The 19,098-nt window shown below is 39.7% G+C and overlaps 1 protein-coding gene across 1 annotated transcript in view; it reads right to left on the bottom strand.

The window, feature by feature from the left end:
• raver2 (ribonucleoprotein, PTB-binding 2) overlaps positions 1–19,098 on the bottom strand; it is an 81,313-nt gene that overhangs the window by 8,889 nt on the left and 53,326 nt on the right. The window contains exons 6-13 of the mRNA XM_072684255.1: positions 12,442–12,562; positions 11,237–11,316; positions 10,562–10,660; positions 9,150–9,261; positions 8,330–8,643; positions 7,704–7,815; positions 6,015–6,157; positions 437–538 (exon numbers count right to left, since the gene is read on the bottom strand). Coding sequence (XP_072540356.1) covers positions 437–538; positions 6,015–6,157; positions 7,704–7,815; positions 8,330–8,643; positions 9,150–9,261; positions 10,562–10,660; positions 11,237–11,316; positions 12,442–12,562 — 1,083 coding nt within the window. The remainder of the gene's footprint in view (positions 1–436; positions 539–6,014; positions 6,158–7,703; positions 7,816–8,329; positions 8,644–9,149; positions 9,262–10,561; positions 10,661–11,236; positions 11,317–12,441; positions 12,563–19,098) is intronic.

Below are 19,098 nucleotides of genomic sequence, written 5' to 3' on the forward strand. Positions count from 1 at the left end.
ATGTGTACATGTTGCTTGTTACAAATTTTAACACTGACAGTACATGAACTCAGTCAGAGGGATTCAGAGGGAGCTTTAGACCTAACACAATTCAAAGAGAACATCTTAAGTAGACGTGGTGTGCAAAAAAGCTGTTTGGCTGTGTTAATAAGGCAGAGTATGCATTTAAAGTCCAATTAATAGCTATTATTCTGATGCTGAAGTTCGGGATTAGAAACTCTTCAACCTTCACAGATCTCAAAGCATACATTGCCCCCCCCTACAATCTGAAAAAGCTTAACTGTAACCACATGCTGAGTGAAACTAACATGTTTCTGTTTGTGTGTTTGTCTCCACAACAGATAGGTTTCTACACAATTCAGATTTCAATTCACATCTCAGCATCATGCAGCTGAGGCCGAAACACAGAGTCAGAAGGCTGTGTGTGTGCGCTCACCTGAGGCTGCTCCTTGCTGTATTCACTGGCTGTAGCAGTCTCTTGGCCACTGCTGCTGTAGTTCTGTGCCTGGTAATGTTGGTACCACTGCTGCATGGCCTCCTACAAAACAAAGACTAATAGGAGCCACTGTGCACAATGTGTGTATCAAACACTCACATCAGCATGTGTGTTTTTCCTTTCTTCTAGTTGATGTCTGCCTCCCATACACTTCACTCCTCCCAGGTTAATGGATTTAAAATTGGGCAGTATTGATCAAATTCAATGGAACATTACTGTCTGCCTTTACTTGATAACACGCTAAAGCAGCATTAGCAATAATTGGGATTTTTTGCTCCTGGGCTCCCCCTACAGATGGAGAGTGTAATTTACTTTTACTCCACTGCAATACAAGTCACGCTTTATGAATGTAGAGAACACTCTAGAACAGTGTGAATGTAGAGGGCATTCTAGAACAGTGTGATTAAGGGATGAACATTCTAGAACAGTGTGAATGTAGAGGGCTTTGTCGAACAGTGTGATTAAGGGATGAACATTCTAGAACAGTGTAAATATAGGATGAACATTCTAGAACAGTGTGAATGTAGAGGATATTGTAGAACTGTGATTAAGGGATGAACATTCTAGAACAGCATGAATAAGGAGTCAACATTCTACAACACTGAAAGCAGATAACATTCTAGAACAGTGCGAATAAAGGATGAACATTCTAGAACAGTGTGAATGTAGAGGGCATTGTAGAACAGTGTGATTAAGGGATGAACATTCTAGAACAGTGTGAATGTAGAGGGCATTGTAGAACAGTGTGATTAAGGGATGAACACTCTAGAACAGTGTGAATGTAGAGGATGAACATTCTAGAACAGTCTACAAAAGGCATGAACATCTAAGAAGAATGTGGATAGGTGATGAACATTCTACAACAATGTAAATAAAGGATGAACATCCTAGAACAGATTGGATAAGGGATAAACATTCTACATGAATGTAAATAATGCATGGACATTCTGGAGTCTTCAGAAGACATGAACATCTTAGAAGAATGTGAACATTCTAGGAATGAACATTCTAGAACAGTGTGAATATAGAGAACATTCTAGAACAGTGTGAATATAGAGAACATTCTAGAACAGTGTGAATATAGAGAACATTCTAGAACAATGTGAATATAGAGAAAATTCTCGAACAGTATGAATATAGAGAACATTCTAGAACAGTATGAATATAGAGAACATTCTAGAACAGTATGAATATAGAGAACATTCTAGAACAGTATGAATATAGAGAACATTCTAGAACAGTGTGGATATAGAGAACATTCTAGAACAGTGTGAATGAGGGATGAATACTCTGGAATAGTGTAAATAAGGAATGAACATTCTAGAACAGCTTGAATAAGGGAGGAGCATTCTAGAACAGTCTACAAAAGACATCTTCTTAGATGGACATTCTAGAAAGGTTTGAATATGGGATGAACATTCTGGAACAGTGTGAATGTGGAGAACAGTCTAGTATTGTGTGAACAAGGGCTGAACATGAACATGGTGTAAATAAGAGATGAACATTCTAAGGACAGTATAAATAAGGTATTAACCTTATTTATACTAGTCCTGAAAATCACAGTTACGTACGACTCATTGATTGTATGCTTGTACTTGTTGGTGTTTGCTCTATATTTGAGCTCTTACTGCCTCTCTTTCATTCATTCACTCCTTTTTCTCTCTCCATTATTCCAGCAGCATACGAATCTCCATTCGCTTTCACCACTCTTTCTGACATGCCCTGATTACTCACTCTCTCCTTCTCTCTCTCTCTATCACCCCCCTCTCTTTATCCAGCGTGAAAGCTCGTTGTCTCATTTCTCTGGAGCTGAAGATTGCGGGGGAGTGAGGGACCAGATGGGACAAAACTACTCCCAGCCAACCCTCCTCCCCCCATCCACCTCCTTTTCTCTCTCCTTCTCCCACATTCTCTCTTGCTTTCTCAGAGGTGCACTGGCAGTGATATAAGGAACAGGAGACTCATATTCATGCCACTTAATCCCAGTAAATGCCCTTATCCTCCCAAACGTCAGCCAAGGAGGGTGTGTGTATGTGTGCATGTTTTTGTACCCCTTCTGAATACTTTTTTTTTAGAGAGTAAGCTATATGGCTCTGACCTTTTAAAGTTAGGATTAAAGTTAGGCTTTGAAAATGATTTAATATATGTTCTTACATCACAGTTCTAATTCAATGGATTTAACAAAAATGTTGCATTCATCGTTTAGGAATTACAGCCATTTGTTACGTAGGCCCTGAATTTTCACAGCTTTAAAAATTAACTGAACAAGTGAACATAATTATAGGAAGTATTTTTAATACTTGTTGAGATGCTTTGCCAGGCCTTTTCTGCAGCTGCCTCCAGTAAGTGAAAAGCAAAGTTGTGTTGAGGTCAAATTAAAAAAATTGCTCTCGTGGTACGTTTTGGCTCATTAACAATCTGTACTGTAAAACACCTATCACCTATCAACACTCACAACATCAATAAACCAGTGACCCAGTTCCCAGTTTCATTGACAGCCATACATGCCAATGCCATAACACTTCCTCCACCATGTTTAACAGATGATATGTTTAACAGCTTCTGATCTCTTTCCTCTACTCACTCAAGTTCATCTTGGTATTATCTGTCCATTAAATCTTGGATGAACTAATATTTAAAAGCTGGACTTCATGCACACTTGCTGGCTTTATTTTAAAACCATTAGCACACAGTTGTGGCAGAGGCAAAATGACAAAACACTGTATACAAACAAACAGGTGTTTAAGCATGTCTATGTCTTTCTTTTAAAGATAAGTAAAGAAATAAAGATGCTCTATTATAGATTCTGAAGAAAGAGAAAAAGAGAGCTAGTCAGAGAGACAGCTTCATTGCTCTGTCCTTCCGTAACCTGTGTGACAATGGAAAGAGTTCAGTTCTGCTGTTCATATTTCCTCCAAAGTCTCTGCTCACTGCTGCTACAGCTCATCCTCCTTCTGCCACGATCCCCCTAAATTTCTCTATTGACTTTTCATCACTCCCTTATTCATTTTACTGCAGGCATCTGCCAGGCCCCTGCTTCCCCTTCTATCATGTTTGAGACTAAACAGCAATATAAGTAGCGGAATCAGTTAGAGATTATGAGAAAAAAAGAAAAAGAGAAACACAGACAGACAGAGATGAAAAGGAAGACTCACTATAGCCTAAACTGTAGAGAAAAGTGGACATTAGATCCAGGAAACCAGTGTTCTCAGTCTCGAATGTAAGCTCTGAGTGCTTTAACAAGCAGTACTTTGGAAAGCAAAAAAATTACCTGAGGCCTCTACATGGCCACAGTGCTTTTTCTCAGCACTAACAAATGCTCAATACAGTTTTTTCACCCGTGAAGGCCAAAGTGGATATTACACATCATTCTGCAAATGACCAAGTGACTCATCTTAAACGTCATCTACTGAAGGAAAAAAAAACAGCTCAGGCAGAAAGGAACAGGAAGCTATGAACAATTTGCTCAATCATAAAATCAAATGAATTGGTTACAGCACAAACAGTAACAGTTAAAAGCTGGGCCACACCACTCCACAGAAAGCTTTTCCTATTAGCCGATTTATTTCTTTCATATAAAAATTGTGCTTCAGTATTTCCAATATGACATTTCAATAAGGTTCTTAAGCAAAATGTTGTTAGAGGGAAACTTAAAAAGATCAACAGTATACATTGATCAGCCTTAACATTGTGTACCACTGAGGCATAGATGGCATGATGTTGTTAGACACCAGTGGTATCACGCAGCAGCTTCTTCAAGTTCTGTAAGCCGTAAGATGGACCAGAACAGTCCACAAATGCTTGATCGGGTTGAGATCTAGGGATCTTCTTTGGATCGCTTTTAGTAGGTATATATACATAGACATGCAAATGTTTCAGCACCATCAGTAAAATTTGTTTAGTCAGTTTAAATATGTTAAATATGATACATATTTTCTATTTTTTTATTCCCATCTTTTATTGTTTCAAATGAACAAAAAGAAAACAGGCCCAAAGCAAAAAAATAATTTTTGGGCTCCCTGCATGATCAGTACTTAGCCACTGGCAAGTATTACTGCATTTAAACACTTTTTGTAGCAGCTAAGTTGAGTTGCTGAATTTATTTTTTTTTATTATCATGTGCAGCTGCTTAGAGGGGCCCATGGCTGTTGATTTTTGGAACATGGCCATAGCCCTAACAAGCTAGTTAAATCTGAGACTTCTTTTTTGGAATCCCTAAATGTTTGAATAGTGATCTTTAGATTATTTTCATAGTAAAAACTTGCTTAAATCTATTCTTGCTTAAAATATTGTTCAGGAGATCAGTGTATCCTCTACTGACTTTTTACACTGACATATGTTTTTACCAGGGGTGCCCAAACTTGCATAAATATGTTGCATATGTATATCTACATCAGTACCACTGACAGGTTGATTATTTATATCTACAGTGCCATCTATCAAGGGGTGTGATGTATTAGGCAGCAAGTAAACAGTTTCCCAAAAATGAAAAAGCAAAGGATCTCAGGCACTTTGACAAGGTGCCAAATTATGATGGCAATTATGATGTCCAAAACATTAAGCAGGTCTCGTCTGGTTTTTCTGGTTTGCAGTGGTCAGTACCTACCAAAAGGAAAGGATGGGGTCGTGGGCACCTAGGGCTCACTGATGCTCATGGAAATCCGACCACAACTTAAACCAAGACCCCAACTTACAAGACTAAAAAGGGTCTGCCACTAACAGCTTGTTACCAGATTCCACAGGACACCTTCAAAGGTCTTGTGGAATCCATTTCTTGAATGAGTAGATCTGTTGTGGTGGCATAAGGGGGATCTCCTCAATGTTAGGCAGGGATGGCACAGCAGCACTCTGCCCCCCCTCTGTGCCAAGAACAAAACAGAGACTGGTCAACATTATTTGATTGGTTTTGGTGTTTATAAAACAGCTTAAGAAAACTAGTAAATACGACATTCCTCTAGCATATAAACTGATTGTGCTGACATGTCTGAGTTCTGCAGGGGAATGAGTGAACATGAGCAGGACCCTAAATTGCCATCTGAACCAGAATAAAACTCTCGACAATGACAGCCATCATCAGATCACTTAAACAGCACACTTATCAGCTATCCCAAAATTTGGTTGATAGAACAACAAATGTGTTCATCAATCAGTACCTTCAAAAACAACATCCTAAAAGTGTTTTAGTCTGACAAAAACTACATTATATCTACTCCAAATAACTTTTGATAGCAGTGGACCCCGCTACCAATACAACAAGTGATTCTCTGTAAAATACCAACACAAAAAAAACATGCAGGGAGAAAAAAAAACTAAACAAGGGTAAATGGAAGTTAACATCAAGGGGTGATGGCAAATGAAAATGGTGAAATGTGAACATGACCCAAGCCTCACAAATATTTAGGAATGATGTGTAAACCTGTCAAAACCTGTCATGAACCGTCAGGTCCTGTCAGGCTCAGAGAAACATTTCAATTTGGGAACATCTGCATGTCATTTTTTGTATGTTTGTGTGATTTACCTGGGAGTATTGCTGAGTGTACTGGTGTGTGTACTCTGAGGTGGTGCTCTCAGTGTACTGAGTGCTCGAGAGTGAAGCAGGAGGCAGGATTGAGCTGTAGGTTCCACTGACTGCCTGACCTTTACTACTGCTGCTGCTGGGGGCTGCAGAAAAGAGAGAGAGAGAAAGAGAGAGTAATAAACCAAGGCCTTTCCAACATTCCTTTTGCACACACCCACTCACACACACAGACTTTGCCGCTTGTGTCTGCCAGCTGTTGGCACCCTGGCGGTAAATGTAGCCTTGAGCGGGGAACAGTTGAGACAAGGCAGATCTGAACTGTAAACACAAGAGTGTGAAATACTGAGCTAGAAGAGGGGGACACTGCAGTTCACGATTCATCAAAGTCATATTCTAACTAAGTGTGTGTGTGTACACGTGGGTATATTTTTTAATAATCTTCATTATAATGATATCATTGCTTGATAACCCTAACCCAAAATAATATCTGAACAAAAATTTTAAAAGAAAGAAATTATATACACTGTATTTCCAAATGATTGTGGATCTTCTAATAAGTGCATACATCTACTTTACACACAGCTTTTCTAGCCTCTTTAGAGAAGTATTGCCAATACAATATGACTCTCTGAAGCAGATAAACATAAAGCTATTGGCTAATGCCTAATGTCAGGTGTGGGCTATAAGGGTATGAAACCCTCAGCATTGAGCTGTGGAGCAGTGGAACTGCATTCTCTGAAATGATGGTTCTCCATCCAACACTTTTAGGATGAGTTGGAGAGTTGCTGATGAGGTGGGGTGACGATAATTCAACATTGTAACCTCACTCATGCTCTTGTTGCTGAATGCAATCAAATCCTCACAGCAATACTCCATAATCTAGTAAAAAGCCTTCCCTGGACAATAGAGACAATTACTCCAACAAAAGCAGAATAAGCTCTTTTTTAGTGTCTTTGGTTTCGGAAGAAACTATGAATGAGCAGGTGCCCCCATTACTTTTGCATTGTGTATATACAGTACATAGATACAGCACTATGCATAGGTGTTAATTCTAAAAAGATATATTGTAAAATTAAATATGTGGGCTGTGTTTGCTCAAAACAAACAAAACATGAATAAACATAAAGAATCATTGTGATTGTGATAATTGTATTTGCTTAAGCATTTTCATAAGCTTTCTTTAAAGAATCCCTGAATTATCTTTACCATTACCTAGTTTATCTAATCATTCCTTTGTTAAAGTGGATCAGGTGAGCTGCTGGTGCTGGTATCATTAATTTTATTAAACAAAACTCTGAGCTAAAAAGTTTTCTTCTTTTTACACAATTTGCCATCATTTGAATGAAAGGGTTTTTACATTGTGCAATTTCTAATGACTAATGGATCAATAGAAATTCTCCAAAATGCCCCCACTTCTTCTGTCTATCAACTCAAGAGTGGTAGTGTGAGTGAAAAATATAACTAGAAGAATGATAGACAGAAGAATGAGCAATGATGGACATTACTCTGAAATAGAGTGTTAGTGGGAGGACTGGCTCAGGAAGGCCAAACATTTAGTTCTTATGCAAGACATTTTTTATAGAAATTTATATTAAACCTAACTTTAAGATTTAAGAAGTTAAAAATTACGTAAGCTGAACTAACTATTCCTTTAAGCAGTATTTAGATATGATGATGATGCAAATATACCTTGCAGTACCACTCCAGGCAGTACACTGGCCAGGTTTAGGTAAGGATTGGAAGGCAGTTTCACCTCTTTGGGTGGCTCTCCCAGCAGAGACGTCTGACAGCTGGGTTGGGTCTGTGCAAGGAGAGGGCAGACTTGTTATTGTCTTTGTAAGGCCTTGATTCAATCTCAACTTTATCAGAAATAAACTTCAATGTAATTCAATGATAAGAAAGGTTGCTATGGGGAAGCAATTATCAAGGTATTTAAAACCGATCCAGCAAACTCATACACTGAAACACACACATGAATGGGCAGAAAGAAATTTGTAGAGAAAAATGTCTGGGGGAACAGAGTGACTGTGTGCGTAAGAGACAGAATGAGGGTGCTTTTAAAAAATTCATATAATGGCTAGCTATACAAAGACATACATAAGCTTGAGTATACATGCATACACACATTACCTACAGATTAATCAAGATGTCACTGAAGAGTAGACCTCAGCTTTAAAGGATTTAAAGTAACGTTCTTGACAAAATTTACATTTGTGTCTTTTTAAAATTGTCGCTGTCCAAATACTTATGGACCTGACTGTATACAGATATTCTAAATAAATAAAAAATGCTAAATAGGCAAAAAACACACTCACTGTAACACCCGTGTTATTTTCTGGTGTAGTACTGTGGGGGTTGAGTGAAGCTTTTTGAGCTGTGTTCCCTAGTAAGGGGCCCAGACCTGCTCTGCTTAAACCAGGAAGGAAGTTGTGCAGTTGTGCCTGAGCGTTAGCAGAGCCTCCTGTAGTTCCTGGAGGTGCAGGCTGCTTGTCTTGAGGAGGAAGGGTGGTAGAGATGCCGTTCTGATCTGTGCTGGAGCTGGTGTGAGAGCGACCTTGGGTGTAGGACATGAGCCCCGCTATCGAGCCTCCGGCCTGGGATGAGACGGGAGCAGACTCCTGACCCAACTCTTTAAAAAGGGAGAAAAGAGTGAGACTGCAGTATTTATCCTGAATTCAACTGTCAAACAAAAGGTGAAAATGTTTTATTTTTCCTTCCTATATTCCTAAATTATGTGGATTACAAGGATTCTGTTGCTAAAGCTAAGAGACATTTAAAATAAAAACATGGATATCCTGAAAAGGAGGACATTCTTCTTTGATCCCCATTCAGGATTATACCGCACTCACACTGAAATGGTAATGACCATACACATGTACATACATTTCAAAGCTTTCATCTGCTTTAATATATTAGATAATGGCGTGTGTGCACACACACATGCACTGAATAACATCACAAAGGGACAAAATACTGATTGAAGTAGCAGCCCTTAACTATTCATAATGGGTTTCTCAAACAGTGCAGAGATTTGCATTGCAAATGGATTTCTCTGAAGCAGCAGCACAGACCTCTGCACTTGGGGTGCAGGGAGGGGGTCTGGCTGCCTACGCAAGACCAGCTAACAAAACCCACCAGTGGGGGAATCTCCCAGCAGCCCCTTTGCCAGTGGTACTGGGGTCGGAGCACGAAGACCCAGAACTTTATGGAGGAGTAGCCGGGAGGGGTCTCCTAAAAGACTAGGTATCTGGAGAGGAGAGAAAGAGAATATGGATGGGTAGAAGATGGAAGGAAAGTAGACAGTGGGTAAGGATTGTGATTGCATACTTCATAAGATCTCACTCTACAGATTGGATTCATAAACACAGACTCTTAATAATTGGACTATAATGCAGGTTTAGCTGCTCTGCACATCAGCACATTGAAACCATTGAAAGTGCAGCTTTCTGCAGAGTCTGATGCTCTCACAAAAGTGCTACACTCACTATCATGCCACTTCACTCACACCATGGTAACTGCTGCTGAGATTGGTCCACCACTATATTGTTCTTTTTGAGATATAATTTAATTCTACCTTTTTATTTTGGCATAGTTACTCTCATTAGTAAACAAGTAATGTCGTCAGTAAAACAGTATTCCACATTGGTACGATCAAATTTTGGCAATAAATCCACAGTTCTCATGCTTTTCAAATTACTTCTAGTTACAATGATAAACATGATATCAACAACTAATTGACTAATAAATTAGCTGCAAAGTAATTTGGTCATGACTTTTATTTGACTAAGTCGATTAGTTGTTGCACCTGTTAATATATTCACACACACGCACATATAATATATATACATATACACAAAGGCTAGACAATGTAGTCTGTAATTCATATAGTTCATATTCATAAACTGTTTATATAACATGAATGTAAACACTGAGACGAACTGTATCCCATCCAACAAATGCATGCGTTATTACTGCTATATGTACACACCAAGCACAATTTTCATGCAGTTATACAATGTGACAGTCTAACGTTTGAGGCAAACTTTCATACAGGCTGGGGCATATTACACCGTGTTGCCTGCACACAGACTCATCATAGGGAATTAATGAAGGATATGCAGACGATGTTCTTTCGGGGTTACAACTGCATACATCATGTTCGTGCCTTTCTTCAAACTTCCTCCGGGCTGAAGTGAACTGTTATTGTGTAATATCAAATAAAAGTATAATTCTGCCCGCAAGCTCTCCGACACTCAGAGAAGCATGCAAGCTAAACAAAAATAATGTCTTCCGGAGTGAAAGTCACAGCTTTCATTACTTAGAAGAAAAAAAAGAGAGCGAGAGCACAGAACAAAGCAATCATTTCTCAGGAGAACGCACGCCACTTTAGCAGCTGCTGAATAACGTTGGCTTTAGATAAAGACAACATATCCACCTATTTCTGTAGAGGCAGAAATAAAGACACATGCACATACTGTACACAGGTATACACTCATGTTGGCACACGCGTCCACGCCACACACATATTCACCAACAAACGCCCTTACATTAGTGAGGTGCTTGTCCTTGATGTGCAGAAGTTGCTGTTGAGCCATCTGCATATGGAGAAGGTTCTGCAGTACCAGTCCATTCCCTAGCATGGCATTCTGCATGACAGAGAGGAGAGGAATAGCACAGCCAGTGCATAGGTGTGTGTGTGTGTGTGTGTGTGTGTGTGTGTGAGAGAGAGAGAGACAGAGAGAGAGCGAGAGAGAGAGAGAGAATATGTGTGTAAAAACTCATTGAGAATTAATTCCTGTTCCTGTTAATTGTAAATGTGCCATTTCCACTGCCTCCACTTTCAGAATGATCATAGGTTTCTGTGTCGCTCATCAGTCACAATGAGAGAGAGAGAGAAACAGAAAAAAGAGGGACAGAGGAGGAACACGAAAGAGGGCAAAGAAGAGGGGAGAGGGAAAGAGGGAAAGAGAGAGAAACAGTACAAAAAAGTGTGAAGAGAATGAGAAAAGAAAAAATAGAGAAGGGGGTAGAAAGACAGACCGAAATCGAGAAAGATATGCAGAAAGAAACAGAGAAAAGATAAAGAAAGATCGAGAAAGATAGTGGGAGGGAGAGGGAGGGACAGTGGCAGAGAGAGAATGAGGTAATACAGATAGAGGAAAGTGAAGGGATGACAGAGAACAGAAAGAGTAAATGTGTGAAAGTGTTAAAGAGTGAACTACCTGCTGTGCTTTCCCTAGCTGAAGCAGCGCTGCTGTCAGTGGTGGTCGAAGAAAGGGAACAGCATTAGGACGAAATTTCCCTGAAGATGAAAAAGAAAAAGACGGTCATGTGGTGAAGGCTTACAAGAAATGGAAATAAATTATTAAATAAGTGATTAAACAGAAGGAAAAGGTGAGTGCTGAGGGTACAGAAAGAACACAAAGAGCATGGTCAATGCTAGCAGCCTACATTCTCCTCATTTCCAATTCCAGCTTGAGCACTAATGGCAACTTGTTCCAGAATAGGTAGAGAAGTTTAAGATTTAATCATGGGCTATATTTGGTGGGCTAATTGTGTGTTCTCCTTAAGCTTCAGCTTGCGGGCTTTCCGGAGCTCATTTATCCTCCAACCCATTGAAAAGTTCATTTTAATATATGATTAGATTTTCAAGAGAGGGACCTGGTCCGGCCTGCTGAACTGAAGATCAGCTTCTGACATTGTCATCACACATGGGTGATGTGTTATTGAGCTCTAGGCTGAAAAGTGTTATTAAACTCTAGCCCGAAATGTGCTGTGTTATTAAATCTAGACTGAAATGTGGTGTGTTATTAAGCTCTGGACTTAAATGTGGTGTGTCATTAAATCTATACTGAAATGTAGTGTGTTATTAAATCTAGAGTGAAATGTGGTGTGTTAATAAACACTGGGCTGAAATGTGGTGTGTTAATAAACACTGGGCTGAAATGTGGTGTGTTAGTAAACTCTGGACTGAAATGTGGTGTGTTAGTAAACTCTGGACTGAAATGTGGTGTGTTAGTAAACTCTAGACTGAAATGTGGTGTGTTATTAAGCTGTGGACTGAAATCTGGTGTGTTAGTAAACTCTAGACTGAAATGTGGTGTGTTATTAAATCTAGACTGAAATGTGGCGTGTTATAAAATCTAGACTGAACTGTGGTGTGTTACAAAGCTCTGGACGGAAATGTGGTGTGTTAGTAAACTCTAGAATGAACTGTGGTGTGTTACCAAGCTCTGGACTGAAATGTAGTGTGTTATTAACCTCTAGACTTAAATGCTTGCAATTGGGGCTAATTGAAAACTCTCAACTGCTCTGTTTATATAAATACTTTCCCAAAGTGCTGTTGAATATTCAGTAGTTCATTTGCATAATGAGTAAAAAAAACTATAAAAATGGTCAACAAGTGCATGTGTCTGCATGGGTGTACCTCCTCGTTTGCCAGCGTGGTATGGTCTCATAAGCACCTGAAGGGCAGCTGGATTTGTCATGCTGTTGAGGAGCTGAGCCAAACTGGGCTCTGGCAGCAAACCCTTTTTATTGCTCAGCATCTGTAAAAAAACACAGACAGACAGACGCACACACTTCCGTTAAGGCTACAGACACATAATAGCTCCATTCTTATACTTTGTAGAGAGACATTATCATCTGAGCTCTCATAAAACCCAGAGTGGCTCTTATTGTTTTTTTGTATTTTGAGCATGCACAGGAAAGCTAGGCATATTTGAGTCCTGAAAAGAGACAATAAATTGCACAAAAAGCCATGAATATCCAGTAGATAAGTATCATCCACATATGGACAAGCCAGATATCCAATTTTATCTATTTTTCTAAAGCATTATGTACCAGTAGGTCTAGTTGTGAGGAAAAACTAACCTCACCCAACCCACTGACTGCCATGCGTAATTCTACGTCCACACTATGTGTGGGACAATATAGTAAAAAGGTACATATTTACAATATTTATACAATATGTACATATTTCAAGGGCTTCTACTACATTGTCCAACACAGTCCAGTCTACAGTGTTTGTCAAGTACCATACTACTATGTAGCATCTAGCACCCAACCAATATTGGGTTATCAAAGGGTCAAAGGGTTATCATTACCACTGATAAAGCACCTGTATTAAGTAGCTTGTTTATACTATACTGAAGAAACCGCTAACCTGACAATCAGCACCTGCTTACTTCATTTACATGAATAATTATGGCAAATTAACAAACAAGTTCATCAAAATCGTAACCTTTAAACCTTAATAGGGTGTTACAATAAAAAAAATCCTATATATGATGGGAACCACTGAAAAAAAAAACATTAAGGCAACACTGTGAAAAATTCTTGCTCCTGGTCTCTCCCTACAGTCAGGAAATGTAATTTGCACTTTGAGCCACCTCTAAAGGACATGTTTTTCTGGACAATCTAAGAGATACAGAACCATCACTAAAAGTGAAAGAATCACATAGACTGATGAGGTTCTCTAGAGCGATATCCTGCCCACTTCTCCAAAATGACATACTGCAGTTAGCAGAGTGCCAAGTCTGGAGTAGCACGGATAGCAATTCTTTCTAGAATAGCTGACAATTAACTAATGTACTTCATTTTAGCTTCCAAATCAAGAGACGGAGAGAAAAAAAGACATTTCTAGCACAACATATCATTGCTGACATCTAGGCATTTAGCTGCCCAGTTACTCACTGACAGAAGGGGGTTTTAGCTAATTAACCAGAGCCCTACCTTTTACAGCTCTAGGCACATTACTGTCTTTGAATGAAGTCAGATTTTGTGACCCTCATTATTTTCTTTACACAGTATTGTACTATGTTTGCTTTACAACCAACATTTATGGGACTATTACTTACTTAGCTGCACTAGAAACTATTTTTTGGCAGTTGGAAATGTGGAGCCATAAATGGCATAGCCATGCCCCTGCCTTGATCTACAAAACTGATATGATTTCAGAGGGGTGTGTATCTGCTGTTTGAGTTGCAAACCTATACTTTTTTAGGGGCGATCCATAATTGACACAACTGACAATCCTAACAGTAAATTACTGTTTGACTTTAACTATAGAATCTGGTATCTGGCAAAACCCTTTTAAATCATATCACCTCATCCACTATCCCGCCAAATCACTGGTGATATTGTAGTACTTGCTAGAAAAACTAGTATAAGTGAGAGAAAAGGGGTAATAGAAAATAAAAAAATAAATCCAAAATTATGTGTATGATAATTACTCATTTATTTATAATACCTTGGACAATAAAATGTCATGTTGTCCAGTCATACCAGACATGCACATATATTCGTCCCACAAACACACTAACATCACCACAGTGGTTCCTGGTTGCTCTTTTCAAATTCAATAATAAGTTGGTGCAAGACTGAAACTGAAGTAGTCAAAAGCCTGAGTCTGTGGGGGTTGTGTGTGTGTGAGAGAGAGAGAGAGAGAGAGAGAGGGAGGGAGAGAGAGAAAGAGAGCATGTTGGCATGAATGGTAGGAGCTCTGATCTCCTCATTAGATAGGAGATGTCTGCAAGTAGAATGGCTTCATCCCAATCATACCGAAACTCCATCTGTTGCATACTGTTTCCCAAGAGGCCAGTACACACACACACACACATGCTTGCGCACAAACACATTTTGGTGTGTAAAAGTAAAAACCTTGTGTACTAATGCAGTTGAGTGAGAGAGATAAGGTTGATGCAGCAGTATGGTCTTTCTCTCTCTCTTGGGTAGAGACAGACAGACAGATAAAGCAAGGGGGGGGGGTGTGGCACAGAGGACCATATGCTTCTGGCAGAGTGTGAGGATGGAGCAACAGACTGCGATTCGAAACAACGGCCCATGATCTACACTACATGACTCTTAGACATCCTAGCTTCTGCTGGAAAAACTACAAATACCCTCTTTACCAGCCACATCTGGACTCTGCTTCTGTTAGTGGCCAACAGATTTCAATTATTTACCAACAATACAGAAATGGCCACTAAACATCAGCCTCAACCACCTGAGTTCTATTTCCCATAACTAGGGATTTCTATAGCCAGCCCCTCCTTGACTAAGTCTCTGCGGATACTGAGTCCAATGAGCTTCTTTTCAGATAAGACGGCTACACATCGTACATGCTGAAGTTAAAGTCAAGTGAATAAAAGTGCATTACAGTATCTTCTCTGAGCTGATATTTGTTTCTTCTCAGATAATGTAGATTTTGAAGAGAAATAAAATACATTAAAGTAAATATAGTTATAGTGTAGTATAAAAGTATATTTCGTGAAATGAATTTAATGTTTAAATGACTTGAGGCAGAAAAAAAACACTACCAAAACTGCTGCAATCACTACAGCAGTAAATTAAGTAAAGCTTTGGCCTCATGTGTGTGAATGCCAGTCAGTTTTGCTATGGTCATTCACATTGTTGGGGGAAATATAGGACGAACGTTTGCGCATTACATTATAGGTATTGTAGTGATTTTACTGTTGTTGTATTTGTTTTATAAGTAATCTATTTGCAACAAATGCCAAGTGCTTCACTCAACAGTAAAAAATAAAAGTGCCAAAAAATGTGGGTTTTATGGCAGAGAAACAGGACAGTAAAACACAGAGACTTGAGACTTGGCACAGACTCACACCCAGAGACTCAATGCAGACCTTAACCTAAGGACTACATACTCAACTCAGACTTGCACCTAAAGACTAGACACTCAACTCATCCTTGCACCTAGAGACTAGACACTCAACCCAAAGTGCATCTAAAGAGTAGAAACTCAACTAAGGCTTGCACCTAGAGACTAGACACTCAACTCAAAGTGCACCTAAAGACTACATACTCAACTCTGACTTGTACCTAAAGACCAGAGACTCAACTCACACTTGCACCTAAAGACTAGAGACTCAACTCAGACTAGAGACTAGACAGTCAACTTAAACTTGCACCTAAAGACCAGAGACCCAAGTCAGACTTGCACCTAAAGACTAGACACTTAACTCAAACCTGCACCCAAAGACTTGAGAAACACAAGAAAGGAGAGGAGCACCTGGGCCAACGGCTCACCTTGTACTCCCTCCCTAAAAACCTCAAGACCTAGTTTTGACTTAGACTCGTAACCCAGAGACTTAAGATCTGCCATAGAGATAAACTTGTGGACATTTCTGATACAAATACAAATATTCCGATTTGCATTGGGAGATCTTTGCCCACAGTTGAAGCAGACTACTGATACCAATGCAACAGGGAAGCTCTGTTACCCCTTTTGTATCTAATTGAATGTGATAGACACATCCAGTGGCCATGCATACACTCTTCCTGTATCATAACAGCTCTCAGCCTGTGAGGATTGAGCAGAGCCAGTGAAGACACCTGCTAGTCCCCAGGCAGCTCCAATTTTGCTCTGCCATGAAAACACAGTGAAGTCAAACACTGGCAGGGGCTTTCGCACCAGCCCCAGGCTCAAGCTCTGTCGGAGTGAGGCTTGCGCCCCCTCAGTCTGTATATGTGTGTGTGTGTGTGTCTGTGTGTTTCAGGAAGACAGAAGAAGCCACATTTGTCATTTGAGCAGAGTGCTGCTTGTGGCTTGGAGGGGTAGGTCTGCAGAGAAATGTCAACTTGCATTCCTTCTGTTTGGTTTGACGTGCTTCAAGGAGAGGGGGAGATAGATAGCAGGCTTTACAGCAGGATGGAAAAGTAGTAGGCAAAAAGAGACGGGCAGCGAGAGAGAGAGGAAAGATGGAGAGGAGAAGAGCAGACGAGAACAGAGGGGAGGAGGATGTATGCACTTTCTTATTTTTATCTAAAGGAAAAACTGATAGAAAATGGAAAATGAAACAGGGGCCTTTGAGATATTTACTTCCCTGCTTTGTGGCTCCTCCGCTGATGCTAAATCAACGGAGGCTCTGATGTAGCGACGGCTGGAAAACAGCAGAACTGCCTACACAGCTATGTCCAAGGGAGAGGAAGACGGAATAAAGAAAGTTCGATAAACACAATTAAGCATTGATTCAAGAAGAAAGCCGACCTATTTGGATCGGTGGGGGAAAAAAAATCCATGCCTGACACAAATCCGCCGAGACGACTACCCGAGAACATGCAAAAACGTGCGAGTGTGTGGGCGGGTGTGTGTGGGATTCTTTCTTCTCATTGGTCTCTTGAACAATGAAAGTAACACTTTTCTAAAGAAACGCTCCAAAAAAAAATCGAGCTGCATGTTACCGGCAGGTGGGAGTCCCGCACGTGTGTGTGTAAGTGTGTGCTTCGTAGAATGTTTAACACTATCAATGAGAATGAGAATGGCTCCTAGCGTTGCTGCTTGAGCTGATGCTGGTGTAGATTAGCCTGGTGCATGGTTTCCACCGTATCGGTCCCACATCTCTAAAATAGCAGCAAGCTTTATTTCCAGCCTGGGAAATGCAGCACAGAGGACTATGTCTGCAACAGCACACTGTGTGAATACTGTAATTAAACTGCCACTGCCTTTGCCTCACCCTCACATCTTTCAAGCTCTATGTGTGTGTGTACGCGTATGTGTAAGAGCTTGTGTATGCTTTTGAGAGTTTCTTTTTTCTTATTCCATCTTGAAAAGCAGAGGCAAATTAATTTACTACAGGTTTCCTGTATTTATTAGTCAGAGTCTGTGTGTGTGCAGTGCTTTATATGGGCAATAAGGGCATTTTACTTGTAAAAAAAAAAAAAAAAAAAGATTTAATATTAGAATAAATAAAACAATAAATGTAAACAACATTTACACCATGAATATAATGAACCAACAAGAAGAACACAGATCTGGTTCCCCTACTCCTCAGTGCAGCTCCAACCACTGCCTACAAGAAGCAGTTAAGATAAGATAAGATAGTCCTTTATTAGTCCCGCAGTGGGGAAATTCCCAAATTCCCAGTTTCGCTTACTGACTAGCTAAGTGAGTGAGTGACTGACTGACTGACTGACTTACTGATGTACCTTGCGCAAGGACTGCCTATACTGCATATATATATTGGTCCCCAAACTCCCCACTGTTAGAAATGCTGTTTATGATTCCATGCAGTCGACGGTACAAGATTGAGTTTTTTAGCCCACATGCCCAAATTCATCCAGTTCCCATGTGTTCCCATGAGTAAGGCTGGGACAATGTCCAGAGCTAGATCTTAATTGATTCAATCGGAATTGAGCCACTGTACATTGTGAACTGTGTCTGGAAGCTCTAGTCTATGAAGGAGTTCCTCTCTTTGTACGTGGGATCAGTAGGCAGTGAGCCCCCACATGTAAACAGAGTGCTTGCCAGCTCATGCGCAAATACACCTCAAGACCAGCTGACATGCATGCCCCTTGTCCAGAGACAGCAGTCTATTTAATGCTTATTTATTTCATGTTTGTTTAATAGACACAGTTACAGGTATAACTCTAAATAGACTAATGCCACATGTTTATTTTGATGCTAATATGTTATATTTGTTCAGAGATTTCCAAAAAAGTCTATTAATGGATAATCTTCAGCTGAGTGGGAAGTGATTCCATTTCTTAGCATCAAATAAAGTTTTAAGATACTAAATGATTCAGTGTGTATAGGAAAACTCATGACTGGTGTTGTCTGACCAGGTTTACATTTTTTTATACTGCCTCAGAATGTACTCCGCTCAATTCTTCTAAACAAGAAGTCCAAGATTAATAATGAGAATGTCTCACTAATATACATGCTTGTATTTCGGCAATTATGGTAACAATTATATTAACAAATATATAGAAATGGTGGTCTAGAATTGCAGAACACTGCCATAGTTACATTCGGATTTGTTCACTTACGGCTTTGAAAATACACATCATTTCACCAGGGTTGTCCAAACTTTTGCATCAGACTGTGTATGGCCATATTCATCATAATCCTAATCTTGATTATACATAAAGCATTATTAATAAGACATTTACCAAATCAGTTACTGGATGCTAACTACAAATCCACTGATGAACATAAGGAGTGTTTCTGTCCAAACTGATTTTTGTGTATGAGGACAGGCAAACAGAACAGGGCTGGGTTTTTACCAAAAGCTTCTTAGCACAAAAAAGGTTCTTTAACGATCGAGTGAGCATCACACTGAAC

Source organism: Salminus brasiliensis, chromosome 7, assembly GCF_030463535.1.
Source record: "Salminus brasiliensis chromosome 7, fSalBra1.hap2, whole genome shotgun sequence".
NCBI classification, from domain to species: domain Eukaryota; kingdom Metazoa; phylum Chordata; class Actinopteri; order Characiformes; family Bryconidae; genus Salminus; species Salminus brasiliensis.